Genomic DNA, 16669 nt, shown 5'->3' on the forward strand with positions numbered 1-16669 from the left:
GTACTCGTTTCATCTGTTTGTCCATTTGCGACTCGTTCCGTCAATTTTTTGGCTGACAGCCTGTTCTTCACGGTCAAGGTTAATCCACTCAGATGCACATGTCAAAGCTTTTGCTCACGGCGAAACACTTGAAAATGGGGTCAGTTTTTCGTCAGTGTCTACATTCTGAAAATGTATAATGCAGTTCGCTGCCATGCTGATATGTCCCGCGGAAACAAACACAGCTAAATTCTCATTGGTTGAAAAGCTTTTCACTACGGACGATTTTCCATGGGGAATAATCGTGGCTGCGGCAGGGAGATAACTGCCTCTTTGCTAAATTAATTCATTAATAAAATCAGTATTAGCGTATGCGCAGCTATTACTGCGTGAACATTGATGAATTCTATTCTTTTAGTAGTTAGGTACCAGGTTCTGCAAAGTTCACATGGTACCCTTCTCCGTACAACCAGCTTGAACGATAGAGTTCTTCGCCGTGTAGTCTATATGGAATAAAATAACCTGGTAATATAACTTGTGTCAGTTGCTTTGAGTGTTTGTGCTCGGTGAGAAAGGGTAAAGTAAATTGGCACTCGGTTACACAGACAAGACCGAATTCTTTAATTTTTAAAAAAAATATATAATTGAACAACCAAGGAGTAATGACAAACAAAGCAAAGATCGAACGCGGCAGCGACAATTTAGCTAGAGTGTGTCAAACGTGACAACCCTCGAAAATGGAATTCACAACAATGTGAATCAGTGTCAATAACGCGTGTGCCCTCCGTTGTGTTAACCGGCACGGTTGGCATAGTGGTAAGGCGTCCGCCCTGTGATCGGGAGGTCGTGGGTTCGAACCCCGGCCGGGTCATACCTAAGACTTTAAAATTGGCAATCTAGTGGCTGCTCCGCCTGGCGTCTGGCATTATGGGGTTAGTGCTAGGACTGGTTGGTCCGGTGTCAGAATAATGTGACTGGGTGAGACATGAAGCCTGTGCTGCGACTTCTGTCTTGTGTGTGGCGCACGTTATATGTCAAAGCAGCACCTTCGTGGTCGGCTGGGCGTTAAGCAAACAAACAAACAAAAACACATCGTTGGCGCATGGAGTGGATCAGGTTGCATATGAATGCTCTGGGAACTCCATTCCTCTCCTGCTGGAGCCATTGCAGCAGTTGACCCAGATTGGCAGGAGAAGGGTGATGTTGCTGTACCCGACAACAAAGCTCGTCCCACATGTGCTCTATGGGGTTCAGGTCCGGGCTGTTGGCTGGCCACAGCATCCTGTTGACCCTGGCCTGCTGGATGAAGGTGTTTACAGCTGCAGAGCGATGGGGAGGTGCGTTGTCATCCTGAAGAATCGCACGAGGGCCGATCGCTTGGAGGGCTGGAACGACCAGGGGTTGCAGGATCTCATTCTGGTAGCGGACACCGGTCAAGTTGCCCACTACATGGTACAGAGGTGTCCTTAGACGTGTGCTGATCCCTCCCCAGACCATCACAGAGCCTCCGTCAAAACGCTGTCGTTCCAGAACAGCGCCTTCTGCGAAGCGCTCTCCGCGACGTCTCCACACTCGGATGCGACCATCAGCAGGTTCCAAGCAAAAGCGGGACTCATCTGTAAACAACACCTGAGCCCACTGCTGACGTTGCCACCTCACATGTTGAGTGCACCAGGCTCGGCGAGCTGCTCGGTGATTAGCAGTCAGGGTTGTTCCTCGGACTGGACGCCTTGCACGCAAGCCAAAGTTGTGTAAGCGGTTTCGGATCGTCTGACCACTAACAAAAGTGTTGGTGGAAGCTTGTAGGCGTTGCCTAATGTTGTTTGCCGTAGCCATTCTTTGTTGCATGGCCTGCCTCTGAATGAAGCGATCCTCTCTTTGTGTGGTGACTCTGGGCCGACCAGAACGTTGTCGCTCCTGCACTCTTCCAGTTGCGTGGAATCTCTGTTTTAGTCTGATGATGACAGAGGGAGCCACTGCAAGCCTCTGGGCCACTTGCCTGGCAGCAACACCGTCTTGTAGCCATCCTATTGCCCTTCCTCTATCCAAATCGTTCAGTTTTCTTCGTGGGGGCATGTTGCTACTGTGCATAATTGTGTCAGCGTGTCAACCTTTAAACACAAGCTGGTGAGCGATGTTCATAGCCAGGACCCTGTTGTAACACGTGCATCACAACCTTTTGCCCTGGCATACGTTCCGCAAATTTCATGGGCCTATAAAAAAACACCCTTTTTCTTCCAAAATGCAGAAGCTTTTGAGAAGTCCCACAAAGGGAAATAACTCTGCCTGCCAAACAAAATTCTAGGTCAAGGCTCATTGTTCATTTGTTAATTCAAACACATTAATCTTTTAATTATTATGTCGATGTTTAATTGTTTGGCATTTTTTTATAATTAGATCCGTTTTTTCAACCGATCCTTAACTTTTTTTGAAGAGTGTATGAGGGATAAAATACAAAATACAAACAAATGATCAACAAGTGGAACACAAAAAAACAGCCATCATTTAAATAAACAAACAGACCAACAAACCATCAAGACAGTTAAACAGCACTGGACAATGATGCACAACATTTATCCGACCAACATTCTCCTGTGTAAAATGAAAGTAACAGAAACTAATAAATGTACTTATTGTTGTGATGTAACTGATTTCATTGAACACTTCTTTTTTGAATGCCCGGTTGTATACAAATTCTGGAAGTTATTGAAGAATTTATTTTTCGTACTTTAGAAATTAAGATTGTTTTGAAAGTTAGTGATGTTTTATTTGGTATGCATTTTGTAATGGTGAAAAAGGTAACTATGTATAAATTGAACCACATTATCTTAATCGGAAAGATGTGCGTTAGTATATATAAAAAAACAAATTAGTTTTTACCGTTGGAAAGTATTTTTAATAGGCAGTTACAGATAAGAAGCATTTTTGAGTGAGTGTTCGAAGAACAAAACGTTAAAAATATTTAGCTTGTACTCGATAAGTTGTATTTAATTCATTGTATGAGATATTGTTATTTGTTGTAGTTATTTATTTGAATAAAATTGTTTGAAAAAAAATAAACAAAAAAACAATCAGAAAACATACACGATGTTGATATGCTACAAACAATTAACATAAATGACATAGGCACAATGATGTTTATGTGGCCGACAGTAACCCTCAACATGTTTACAACGTTAAACGTTAAAGGGATAATACAAAAAAAAAGTCCTTCGAGTCTTTTTCAAAAGTTATCGCATAAGATTCTGCGTGATTTGTAATGCTACTTCGCAGGAGGACTGCCTGCTATTTGCACAATAAACTGCTATAGAAGCTTAATACATGTCGTCAAATAGGCAAAAAAGAGCGCTCTTGTGAGTTACATCCCTTGTGAGGTTGACCTGGGTTACTTCTAATGAGTTACATCCCTTGTGTGAGTACGCGATGCTTGTTAATAGGCGGCAGCGTGATAATCGTTCTGATGACAGGTTGTGCCGTCGACTTCTTTTTGATTACAACGCTAAAAAGAGTCTACGCCCTGAAGCACATTCACTCACTTTGTTTGTAGTGTGTATGTATATCTACATAAATTATATATACGACTTGTGTCTGTGTGTGTGTGTGTGTGTGTCCGCGATGCACGCCAAAGGTTTTCGATGGATCTGTTTCAAATTTGGTGGCCATATTCAGCTACACCCCGGACACAACCTGCTCGATGAGATATTTCAACACGTGCTCTCAGCGCGCAGCGCTGAACCGATTTTGGTTTTTCTCTGGATCCATTCCCAGTAACTCTTCCTTATCTTCTCCAGTGTTTTCAGCGTTTATCTCCCTTCCTTCGTGTGGCGTCAATCCATATTCCCGTTTCTATTTTTAGAAGGTCACTGTCGACAACGCTCAATCCATATTCCCGTCACGTTTATCTCCCTTCCTTCGTGCGGTGCGCCGGCTAAGCCGGCGTACACCCGGCAAAGCCGGGTCCCCGGCGCAGCCGGGTATTCGGCTTGACTTCTTCCCGGCGAAGCCGTACCCGGCGAAGCGGGTATTCATCTAGTATATATATATGTGTGTGTGTGTGTTTGTGTGTGTGTGTGTGTGTGTGCGTGCGAGCGTGCGTGTGTGTATGTATGTATGTATGTATGTACAGGCAGACAGGGTGTGCCGAAGAAAAATTTCCATTTTTATGTAATATTTTAATGGACAATAAAGTGCTGTTATTGTTATTGTTATTGTTATGTATGTGTGTGTGTGTGTGTGTGTGTGTGTGTGTGTGTGTGTGTGTGTGTGTGTGTGTGTTTGTGTGTTACTGATGTAAAATGTATGCGTATGCCAAGAGATCAAATGTGAGTGAAAAGAGATCCCTTAGGAAAATAAGGTTGTTTTCTCCAGTCGTAAGTGTATCGTGTTCGTTCAAATGAAGAGGCTGTTGGTCAGATTCAAATACAATTATGTCGAAGCCATTATATTTTTTGTTCGTTTGTCTGCTAGTCTCGGACAATCTGTCTGTCTTTCTCTTTTTCTCTTTAATTGACACTCTGTTTTGTCTGTCTCTCTTCTGTCTGTCTGTCTGTCTGTCTGTCTGTCTCTCTCTCCCCCCCCCCCCACACACACACACATACTTACACATACACGCACAATTGAAGGCTGATGCACACGCATGACACTCCTTGTGTTTTAAACATTGCAGTTTTTTCTGGGAACAAACTGTAAGTGCTATAATACAATGTAAGAAAGAAATACTTCAGGGCCCGTATTCTTGAAAAGTCTGCAAAATTGTGTCCGTCAAAGTCAAACTGTCGCGTAACTACCAACCGGTATTTGTTTATATCTCCCAGTAATTATTTATTTTTCCCTGGTATTCATGTGAGTCTGGTAGAAGGTCGGCAGCTGCCAGTGTTAGTTATTTTTAGAATAGGATATTCCCCATGCTTGCTCTTATCTGCGCCTGCGTTACTGTCAGTTTCAAAGTGAATAGCAACAACCAAACAAACTAAATGAAATAAAAACATGGGAGAATTTGTTTGAATTTTTTTAACCTCAGTTGCATGGTTGCTTCTACCGTTATTTGTTTTGCCTTCTCTCTATTATTAAAATAATAAATAAATAAATAAAGCCGGGAGCATCCTTCTTTATTGGTCTTTATTTTTTCTCAATCAAATGTTTACATTTTTAATTTAACAAACTTTATCAATAGAATAATATCATGTTGACCAAAGATTTAAAAAACGAATTCCTGCCTAAAATTAATGTTAAAAATCAAATTTGGTAATCCTTACAGCGTACTCTCTTGCACATGAAGAACATAAGCAAAAATAAACAAATGACAAAGAGTAACAAATAATAATGGCCAGATGGTGATTTAAACTCGACTCAATCGCGTATCAGGCAAACGCAATAACCGTTTGGCCACGATATTAGTTTACACATTCTCGACACTGTAATGCATTAAAGAAGACCCTGGCACGCTTTCGCCACAAAGCCGGTATGTTCGAGCATCGGTTGAAATCTTTTGCAAGCAATATCTGGTATTTGTCCGCAATGCATTGGTGCTTAAATGACACCAAATGACCATGATGGACATAAACCTACTAACAATATTTGAACAAGATTTATTCAGAATTGACGGTGTGAATAACGTATGAAAAGAGTGACATGGACATTTGGTGAAGTTACCTGACAGGTAGCGACTTTAGAGGAGGGGGATTGGTCCTCTAACTTTACAGCTCGGTGACACCCCGGTAAAGCCTTATTGGGGTTTCATAAATAACACTTAGCGGACTTATCGAACGGAAGTGGTTCTACAGGCCAGTATATGAGTTGCAGCTTCTTCAAGAATACGGGCCCAGGTCGGCAACAGCCGTCATTCCTGTCAGTGAAACCCATGCAACGTAACCTTTTCCACACAGAAACGCGCATAGTTACACACACACACCCACACACACACACACACACACACACACACACACACACACACACACACACACACACACACACACACACAGAGAGTCTGGATAGTACAAACACATTTGAAAATATTACTCACAACCCATAAAAACTTGACAGAGTTATTTCTGAACATTGTCTATTACGTAGTTTGGTCATCCTTCTTATCCCCCGTGCACAACGACGTGTCATTTGCCACATGGCTGGCCACAGACGACTTATCCGTATTGCCTGAACTAGCCGAGTGTGTGTGGTCAGTACTGATATCCACTGTAGCGGTCAGCGAGGCGAGGAGGGGTGCGAGGTGGGGGAGGTCCAGCATGATGACTGTGACGCACACCAACACGAGGACCGCCATGGACACCCCGCCAGCCGCTCTGGCCGACCACCGGTCATCCCTGGCGCTGGTCTTGGTGCGGACAGCGGAGGACAGGTTGTGCTTGACCAGCGTCAGGTCCAGTCTGACCCGCTCCGCGTTGTCTTCCGCCTCCTGGACACGGGCTGCACGTGCTGTGGCGTTGGTCTGGACCGCTCGCTGACAGCGACACGTCCGGTACTGGGCCTGGCTCGTCAAGGGCGGAACTGTGTCACCGGACTGTGACGTCACTGGGGGTTCCTGTGTCGTCACTGTCTCATCTGAAACAGTATGTTTGGTAGATACAGTGGTCGCCGCTTAATAAAGCCACTTCTGGACCGACAAAAAATGGCTTTAATAAGCGGCGGATTTATTAACCGGCGGTCCAGGATTACGTCATTTTCGAAAAAAAAAATCTTCTCTTTCGTCATTTACACTTGTTTGAATCTAAACAAAACTTCACGAAGGATGTTGAACTTTTGTTTTAATTATGTACATGTACGTGTACTTTGATCACTTCGGTACATCAATAATTTCACTGTCACCGTCACGAATCATTACTCGGCAGAGAAGAACGATTTTATGAGTGTTTGTTTGTTGGTCGTCTTCCACATCAGAACAAGATAATGTGAGTTTTAGTCACAAACTACGTGATTTCTCTGAGAAAACTGGCTTTAATAAGCGGCGGGTTGGTTTTATTAACCGGCTTTTTCTAATACATAAGATATAGTGATAAATCCGGACCGTCTGAAATCGGCTTTTATAAGCGGCTGGCTCTATTAACCGCGGTTTTATTAAGCGGCGTCCACTGTATTGTCTTTGTTGTGTCAGCTTCTAATTGTGACGATGATTCACTATCTGACTGTGGCGTTGTCGATTTCGGGTCTAATTGTGATGCCGGCGACTCGGGTTGTGAAATTGACGTTGTTTCAGTATCTGAATGTGATGTCAACGATGTATGTTCTGAGTGAGACGTTGTTTCAGTATCTGAATGTGATGTCAACGGTATATGTTCTGAGTGTGACGTTGTTTCAGTTTCAAATTGTGGCGTCGTCGATAACGGGTTTAATTGTGATGTTGTGGAATCAGGTTCTGACTGTGACGTTGTTTCAACCTCTGACTGTGACGTTGTTTCAACCTCTGACTGTGACGTTGTTTCAACCTCTGACTGTGACGTAGTTTCAACCTCTGACTGTGACGTGGTTTCAACCTCTGACTGTGACGTTGTTTCAACCTCTGACTGTGACGTTGTTTCAACCTCTGACAGCAACGTCGTGGATTCAGGATCTGTGTGAGTTGTCGTCGGTTGGTGTGTTGATGCAGTGGTTGTGGGGATGACCGCGGTGGTGGTTGCAGCTGCCGAAGGCAGTGATTTTATTGCAGTGGCACCTGACAGGGAGAAAGAGAAGGCACTTTACTTGATGAACCTCTCTTACAATGGAACTATCTTTTCAAGACCCCCAATTTAAAACGTCATCCTTTTTAAGACCTTGAGAAGTCTTCGTCATAACCTCTGTAAATGTACCTGCAATTTAAGACTTTTTTAAGACCTAATTTTCTCAGATGTTTGGAGGTCATACACGGGGGGATATTCCACTGTTCGGTAACCAGAGAGAAGAGTGTGAAAGAGGGGACTTGAAGGAGCCGACAAGAATCCTTGGCTTTCATCTTCCTGATGCACACATACGGTGCGTCACATCTTACTCCCACCCGATACATACAAAAGGCGTCACAGTTCACGTCACAGTTTACGTCACAGTTTTAGTCACGCCTGAGTATCAGAAGTAAAATGGTTGCAGAATTACGAGTTCATGACGTGTGTGCGTGCGTGTGTGCGTGTGTGTGTGTGTGTGTGTGTGTGTGTTTGTGTGTGTGTGTGTGTGTGTGTGTGTGTGTGTGTGTATGTGTGTGGGCGTGCGTGCGTGTGTGTGTGTGTGTGTGTGCATGACAAGATATTTTCTAGAGGTGTCAGAGGTTTAAGTGGTTAGCGCTTTTGAGACGTGTTACATGTACTTTATTACCTGTTACATGTAGACTACTTTATTACGTGTTTCTATACCGTCGTTTCTTTTCTTTTTTGTGTATCAGAAAGAAAGATCTCTGTTTAATTCAAGTAGTTAACTGAAGTGGACATTCAGAATTGATCTTGGGCTATTTTCAGAATCATTCAAAAGCTGCCCGCATTTTGTGGGAGAGGTTTTCTTTCTGGTGAATAAACAACTCCAGGTTTATTTGAGTCCGATTTCCGATGATTTGAGCACTGTCGGTAGCACGACCAGGAAGCAATCCAACACTTTATCCTATTGCGAGCGAAAAGCTGAAGAGAGTGAGAGAGGAGATTGGCCCCGGGTATCTTTGAACAGCCCTACGTTTCTTAGCGTGCTCGTTCTCTCTGAGCGCTTTCCGAGCTTTGGAGACCACCGGGAAACGGCCCGCTTTTTTGAAAGCGTTTCCAAGATAGCGGACGAGAAAAGGGTCGTCTGCGCAGATTCGATCGAGTTTGACATTAGTTATCGGCGAAGAAATCTATGATGACGGCTTTGTCGGGGATGATTGTTATAAGAAACCTTTTCTGACAAAGTTGACTTCAAATTGATCTAAAGTTAAGATACGTTTCTAGCTAGTCATCTCTTAGTTGCCGCAATTGAGAGGCAAGAGAACAAGTCTTTTGAGGTCAAGTATAACTGGGTCAATAATAATTTCCACAGCCTTGTATGTGCACTAGCAATAGAAAGCCACAGCAAAGAATCAGAACGCACGCACTGATGCATTTAATAATTATTTTGTCATCATTTTGCTAAATGTTTTCGGTAGACTGGGAATGAGGACGTAAACACAGTACAGTCGAACCTCCCCTTAAGACCACCTGTCTAAGGAGACCACCTGTCTAAGGAGACCACCTGTCTAAGGAGACCACCTGTCTAAGGAGACCACCCCAAAGTATCCCCAAGGGTTTTTACGACTATATAAATCACCTGTCTAAAGAGACCACCTGTCTAAAGAGACCACCTGTCTAAAGAGACCACCTGTCTAAAGAGACCACCTGTCTAAAGAGACCACTTTTGCTCAGTCCCTTGGGTGGTCTCTTGAGACAGGTTCGACTGTAGTTGAAAGTAAGTCAATTCAAAGCGACGGACCTGATGAAGTTTGTTGCAGAAGGCACTGAACTTCAGAGTATATGATAAACAGTATACTACATGGCTTTCTTTGCTATCTGGTTTATCTGTTATCTTTTTCTAATACAGTGGAACCCCTCTTAAGAAACCCTAATTTAAGACTTTGTCCTGTGTTAAGACCCTCCTTTCTGAGATGTTCTGATCATAGCCGCTGTAAATGTTAGGCCTGAATTTCTTAGCTTTTTGAAGGTTTGTGCTAAAAAGCTCGCTTCCGATTGCTTGTTAATACTTCAAAAGACAACTGGTGTAAACCTGAATTAACACAGCAAGCCATACTCTTTTAAGTGACATTTTTAACTGTCAGTGAATGAGATGATTTGGTGTGTTAAACCGCCTGACACTGCGAGGCAATTTTCCTTGTTGTTATGAGGACATTAAAATCTTTGAGTCTTTGAGTCTTGAGTCCATGCAGTAATCTTATTTCCGTTGCCCAACGTTTGTGAGATGACGTCACTATAGCCATGACAAGGGGAGCTCATGCACTCACCAGAACAGCTTTGTGGCGTGTTGCGACAGATGTACTTCGCTTTTGTCGCACAGTTTACGCCGGTCAGCCGGGTTGACCCTGACCTCTGCACAGCGCCACACATGCCAGCAGAGGGCACCCCACTCGCCCACAGAGCGCCATCTACCGGCTGTCCGTCGCCCCATTCGTAGCCGCCTGAAAAAGCAAACATCAGAAAAATAACAGTAACCACAGCCAATAACACTTGACTGTAACAACCAGATTTACATACGACATCACGGCTGGACCTCGCCTTTAAACAGGGGGGGGGGGGGGGGCTTCCAAACTCATTCGAGGGGTGGGGCTGGGGGACATAACCTCCCCCCCCCTAGATGCTATTGAACTTTAGGATTTGCAAGGGGTATTTGGGGTCTCCCCTTGAGAAGAAAGGTACATTTACCGGGCAAGAAGGAGGGGGGGGGGGGGGGGACTTCCAGTACTCGGAACCCCAGCCCTGTCTACCGTGATACCGTGATACCGTGATACCGTGATATCGTGATATCTGAATAAATTAGGAGTCACCTAGGACTGCACTGCCACCTTCCGGACTGTTATGCGATGACCACGTGAAAGGACAAGTGACGAGCATATCTGCTCTAACAAACAGGACATAATGCTCAAACATGACCACAATACCTGCATAAATAATGACAACGACAGCTTATATAGCACGAACCACAGTAATTTGTCCTCTCTGCGCTTTACATTATAACTATGAATATTTCTATTTAAACATCAAATACATACACTCTTCAAAAAAAGTTAAGGATCGGTTGAAAAAACGGATCTAATTATAAAAAAATGCCAAAAAATTAAACATCGACATAATAATTAAAAGATTAATGTGTTTGAATTAACAAATAAACAATGAGTCTTGACCTAGAATTTTGTTTGGCAGGCAGAGTTATTTCCCTTTGTGGGACTTCTCAAAAGCTTCTGCATTTTGGAAGAAAAAGGGTGTTTTTTATAGCCCCATGAAATTTGCGGAACGCATGCCAGGGCAAAAGGTTGTGATGCACGTGTTACAACAGGGTCCTGGCTATGAACATCGCTCACCAGCTTGTGTTTAAAGGTTGACACGCTGACACAATTATGCACAGTAGCAACATGTCCCCACAAAGAAAACCGAGCGATTTGGATAGAGGAAGGGCAATAAGATGGCTACAAGACGGTGTTGCTGCCAGGCAAGTGGCCCAGAGGCTTGCAGTGGCTCCCTCTGTCATCATCAGACTAAAACAGAGATTCCACGCAACTGGAAGAGTGCAGGAGCGACAACGTTCTGGTCGGCCCAGAGTCACCACACAAAGAGAGGATCGCTTCATTCAGAGGCAGGCCACGCAACAAAGAATGGCTACGGCAAACAACATTAGGCAACGCCTACAAGCTACCACCAACACTGTTGTTAGTGGTCAGACGATCCGAAACCGCTTTCACAACTTTGGCTTGCGTGCAAGGCGTCCAGTCCGAGGAACAACCCTGACTGCTAATCACCGAGCAGCTCGCCGAGCCTGGTGCACTCAACATGTGAGGTGGCAACGTTAGCAGTGGGCTCAGGTGTTGTTTACAGATGAGTCCCGCTTTTGCTTGGAACCTGCTGATGGTCGCATCCGAGTGTGGAGGCGTCGCGGAGAGCGCTTCGCAGAAAGGGCTGTTCTGGAACGACAGCGTTTTGGCGGAGGCTCTGTGATGGTCTGGGGAGGGATCAGCACACGTCTGTAAGGTTCTCATTCTTGCAATGTAACATGCAGATAGCAGGATTTGTTGAGAGCCTTTTAATCATAGCTTCCTTCAGATACAAGCATGGCTGCGGAGAGGAAGTGTCTTAATGACGCAACCCAACACAACAACTAATAAACAACTAATACAATCTACAACGTCTAATGACACCTCTGTACCATGTAGTGGGCAACTTGACCGGTGTCCGCTACCAGAATGAGATCCTGCAACCCCTGGTCGTTCCAGTCCTCCAAGCGATCGGCCCTCGTGCGATTCTTCAGGATGACAACGCACCTCCCCATCGCTCTGCAGCTGTAAACACCTTCATCCAACAGGCCAGGGTCAGCAGGATGCTGTGGCCAGCCAACAGCCCGGACCTGAACCCCATAGAGCACATGTGGGACGAGCTTTGTCGTCGGGTACAGCAACATCACCCTCCTCCTGCCAATCTGGGTCAACTGCTGCAATGGCTCCAGCAGGAGTGGAATGGAGTTCCCAGAGCATTCATATGCAACCTGATCCACTCCATGCGCCAACGATGTGTTGAATGCCTGGCACACAACGGAGGGCACACGCGTTCTTGACACTGATTCACATTGTTGTGAATTCCATTTTCGAGGGTTGTCACGTTTGACACACGCTAGCTAAATGGTCGCTGCCGCGTTCGATCTTTGCTTTGTTTGTCATTACTCCTTGGTTGTTCAATTCTATATTTTTTTTTAAAAATGAAAGAATTCGGTTTTGTCTGTTTTGTGTGGCGTGCTTGTAAAAAAGTGATCCTTAACTTTTTTTGAAGAGTGTATGCATTCCAGCAAACTAACTTAAAAATGACGTATGCATTAAGTTGATCTTAGTAGTGTATGTATGTTCGATTAAGCTCTTTTGCTATTCTGTCGTCTCTTTGTGTTATTACAAAAGCAATGTGATGCCCACAGAAAAATGTCCATGTTTGTGTAAAATGAAAATGGACATTCAATTTTTTATTTTAATCTTATCTGATCTTATCTTATCAAAATAAACGTACACCAAAACATCAGCCACGTATAGACAATACCATTCAGATAGATACACAACGCACACAAAGTCACGTACAATCATCATTTTAAAATCCCAACTTAAACACACACAATAAATAGCGAGTCAGCGAGCACAACCACACAATAAATAGCGAGTCAGCGTGCACAACCACACAATAAATAGCGAGTCAGCGTGCACAACCACACAATAAATAGCGAGTCAGCGAGCACAACCACACAATAAATAGCGAGTCAGCGAGCACAACCACACAATAAATAGCGAGTCAGCGAGCACAACCACACAATAAATAGCGAGTCAGCGAGCACAACCACACAATAAATACCGAGTCAGCGTGCACAACCACACAATAAATACCGAGTCAGCGAGCACAACCACACAATAAATACCGAGTCAGCGAGCACAACCACACAATAAATACCGAGTCAGCGTGCACAACCACACAATAAATACCGAGTCAGCGTGCACAACCACACAATAAATAGCGAGTCAGCGTGCACAACCACACAATAAATACCGAGTCAGCGTGCACAACCACACAATAAATACCGAGTCAGCGAGCACAACCACACAATAAATAGCGAGTCAGCGAGCACAACCACACAATAAATACCGAGTCAGCGTGCACAACCACACAATAAATACAGAGTCAGCGTGCACAACCACACAATAAATAGCGAGTCAGCGAGCACAACCACACAATAAATAGCAAGTCAGCGAGCACAACCACACAATAAATACCGAGTCAGCGTGCACAACCACACAATAAATACCGAGTCAGCGTGCACAACCACACAATAAATAGCGAGTCAGCGAGCACAACCACACAATAAATAGCGAGTCAGCGTGCACAACCACACAATAAATAGCGAGTCAGCGAGCACAACCACACAATAAATAGCGAGTCAGCGAGCACAACCACACAATAAATAGCGAGTCAGCGAGCACAACCACACAATAAATAGCGAGGAGTCAGCGAGCACAACCACACAATAAATAGCGAGTCAGCGACCACAACCACACAATAAATAGCGAGTCAGCGAGCACAACCACACAATAAATAGCAAGTCAGCGAGCACAACCACACAATAAATACCGAGTCAGCGTGCACAACCACACAATAAATACCGAGTCAGCGTGCACAACCACACAATAAATACCGAGTCAGCGAGCACAACCACACAATAAATAGCGAGTCAGCGAGCACAACCACACAATAAATACCGAGTCAGCGTGCACAACCACACAATAAATACCGAGTCAGCGTGCACAACCACACAATAAATAGCGAGTCAGCGAGCACAACCACACAATAAATAGCGAGTCAGCGTGCACAACCACACAATAAATAGCGAGTCAGCGAGCACAACCACACAATAAATAGCGAGTCAGCGAGCACAACCACACAATAAATAGCGAGTCAGCGAGCACAACCACACAATAAATAGCGAGGAGTCAGCGAGCACAACCACACAATAAATAGCGAGTCAGCGAGCACAACCACACAATAAATAGCGAGTCAGCGAGCACAACCACACAATAAATAGCGAGTCAGCGAGCACAACCACACAATAAATAGCGAGGAGTCAGCGAGCACAACCACACAATAAATAGCGAGTCAGCGAGCACAACCACACAATAAATAGCGAGTCAGCGAGCACAACCACACAATAAATAGCGAGTCAGCGAGCACAACCACACAATAAATAGCGAGTCAGCGAGCACAACCACACAATAAATAGCGAGTCAGCGAGCACAACCACACAATAAATAGCGAGTCAGCGAGCACAACCACACAATAAATAGCGAGTCAGCGAGCACAACCACTGTTCCAAACAATCGCTAGTACTGGGGACAGAAAAACAAAGTTAGCATAGCAAAGCACAACCACTGCCACCTACCGGCCTTATACGTCACGGCCACGTGATACTGGACTCCTGACGTCAGCACGGTGCCCAGCTCCTCTAACTGTGTGACGTCAGCCAGCCAGGCCAGGACGAAGCCATTCTTACATTTTTCGGCGCTTTGGGCGCGGGCTTGATCGGACACGGCCAGACAAATTGAGGAGGACTGCAGCAGGTAGAGCGTGAAGGAATCCCCCGCTACTGGCCTCGTCACGCTCATCAGGCACGCTACTAACCCTGAGCCACATATAGAGGGGGGCTAATGTTAAATGCCATTAGCATCATAACCATCGTCGTCGTAGTCGTCGTCATCAATTTCGTCGTCGTCGTCATCAACGTCGTCAACAACTTTTTTGTGTAAAAATGCTCCAATGAGAATTCTAATGTTTGGCCTTTATGCAGGCGTTTTGTAACAAGTACTGAAGAATATGTTATATAGAGTACTACGCACGGTGTGTGACAAAGACTGTCAGATACTGACCCCACAAAGCAGGGCTCCTCACACGTTGTGCAGCCATGCTTCCTGTCGTGCTGCTCGTGCCCAGTCTGAAACACACTGTCACCCTTTAATCACTTCTCACTACCAGGACATCATTTGTTGGACATATTTTGTACACTTTTCTTGTTGGGCAACAGAACAGCAAACTGAAAATGAACTTGTGAAACCGTGTCCATTTTTTTAGACAGCAAGTGACATTATCAGGAATGATGTCGGGACACACACACGCACCTACACACGCACGCACGCACATACACACGCACGCACGCACGCACGCATACACGCACGCACGCAAAAAAACAAAAACACACACACACATACACACACACACACACACACACAAACACCCACACACAAACACACACACACACACACACACACACACACACACACACACACACACACACACGCGCGCGCGCACATACAAACACAGACAAACGACCCATCCCCTTGTCACCACTGTGGCACGTAAAATACCTCGGTCAAGCCGCCATACGTGACAAGGGGTGATTGCACAGTCTACACACGCACAAACCTGGGTAGCGCGACTCTGTTCCTTCCAGCTTTCCACTAAAGGAAACGACCCAAATTATCAAGCGGCGGGACGACAACGTAATCAACATGAAAACGACAGATTCTCAACAGAGACCATTTTGTTTTCAGACTATGCATCAAATATTCATGAATGTATGTACTTACCAAAGCTGCTGAAAGAAGAGTAGAGTATGGATTTATTTTTATCCTACATACGTGAGAGAGACCACTCATTACATAACAATATCGTTCAAACCACACGTGTGTATATCATGTAAATGAGGTCATGTGAAGCAAGTCTGGCAGGGACCTGTTTTTCCACTGCTTATGATGCCAAAGTCACCAAGACAAACGGCATTATGGAAAAAATCATCAATATCGACGATAGTGGCGCTCGCACTGTTCTGTAATAACGATGTGTTTCCCGTTCAATCTCATTCCACAAGGTCTCACAGTGCACTCTGACGTCAATAATCCCCTCCACTTGGTCACACACGACTAACGGCTGTTAAAAGAATGAATTACTGTTCTCGAACTTTTCTTTGCTTATAGGTTTGACTTTTTAGAAATTGAATCATCCAAAAAATGTCAACTCGTCAAAGGGAGCAGTCTGGGTAGTGATTGTTGGAATGTCTCCAAGTGGATGGATCGTCTTAACCCTGGCCAGAGATGAGATGGTGAGATGAGATGGTGAGATGAGATGGTGAGATGAGATGGTGAGATGAGATGGTGAGATGAGATGGTGAGATGAGATGGTGAGATGAGATGGTGAGATGAGATGGTGAGATGAGACGGTGAGAATGTGCGTCCCGTTAAGTGGTCTTGATCCTCCGCACCCTAATAATTGGTTCGTATGAATATTTAATTCACATTGGTCACAACAAAAGAAAGTTGTCAACACATAAATAATTTCCTGGGGGACATTTGAAAGGATGTAGGGACAGCTGCCAAGGTTACGATGACAAATATAAGTAATTAATGACATACGATATCGATTAAGCAAAACCTCTGACTTCAAATGTTTGTCTTCAGTTCCTCGGGAGA

The 16669-nt window shown here is 44.6% G+C and overlaps 1 protein-coding gene across 2 annotated transcripts; it reads right to left on the minus strand.

Moving 5' to 3' along the window:
* Nucleotides 1-4635: 4635 nt before the first annotated feature.
* LOC138970433 (uncharacterized) lies at nucleotides 4636-15243 on the minus strand. Of its 2 annotated transcripts, none has more exons than XM_070342887.1 (4): nucleotides 15074-15243; nucleotides 14590-14829; nucleotides 9920-10093; nucleotides 4636-6537 (listed from the first exon to the last, which is right to left on the minus strand). In XM_070342887.1, exons 1-4 carry the CDS (start codon nucleotides 15108-15110, stop codon nucleotides 6044-6046), a joined length of 945 nt encoding a protein of 314 aa, XP_070198988.1. In that variant the 5' UTR covers nucleotides 15111-15243; the 3' UTR covers nucleotides 4636-6043. The 2 variants fall into 2 exon arrangements, with proteins under 2 accessions (XP_070198988.1, XP_070198987.1); XM_070342886.1 differs by having other exon boundaries at nucleotides 6403-7645; nucleotides 15074-15211.
* Between the last annotated feature and the right edge of the window lie 1426 nt (nucleotides 15244-16669).

This window comes from Littorina saxatilis, linkage group LG7 (assembly GCF_037325665.1).
Source record: "Littorina saxatilis isolate snail1 linkage group LG7, US_GU_Lsax_2.0, whole genome shotgun sequence".
NCBI classification, from domain to species: domain Eukaryota; kingdom Metazoa; phylum Mollusca; class Gastropoda; order Littorinimorpha; family Littorinidae; genus Littorina; species Littorina saxatilis.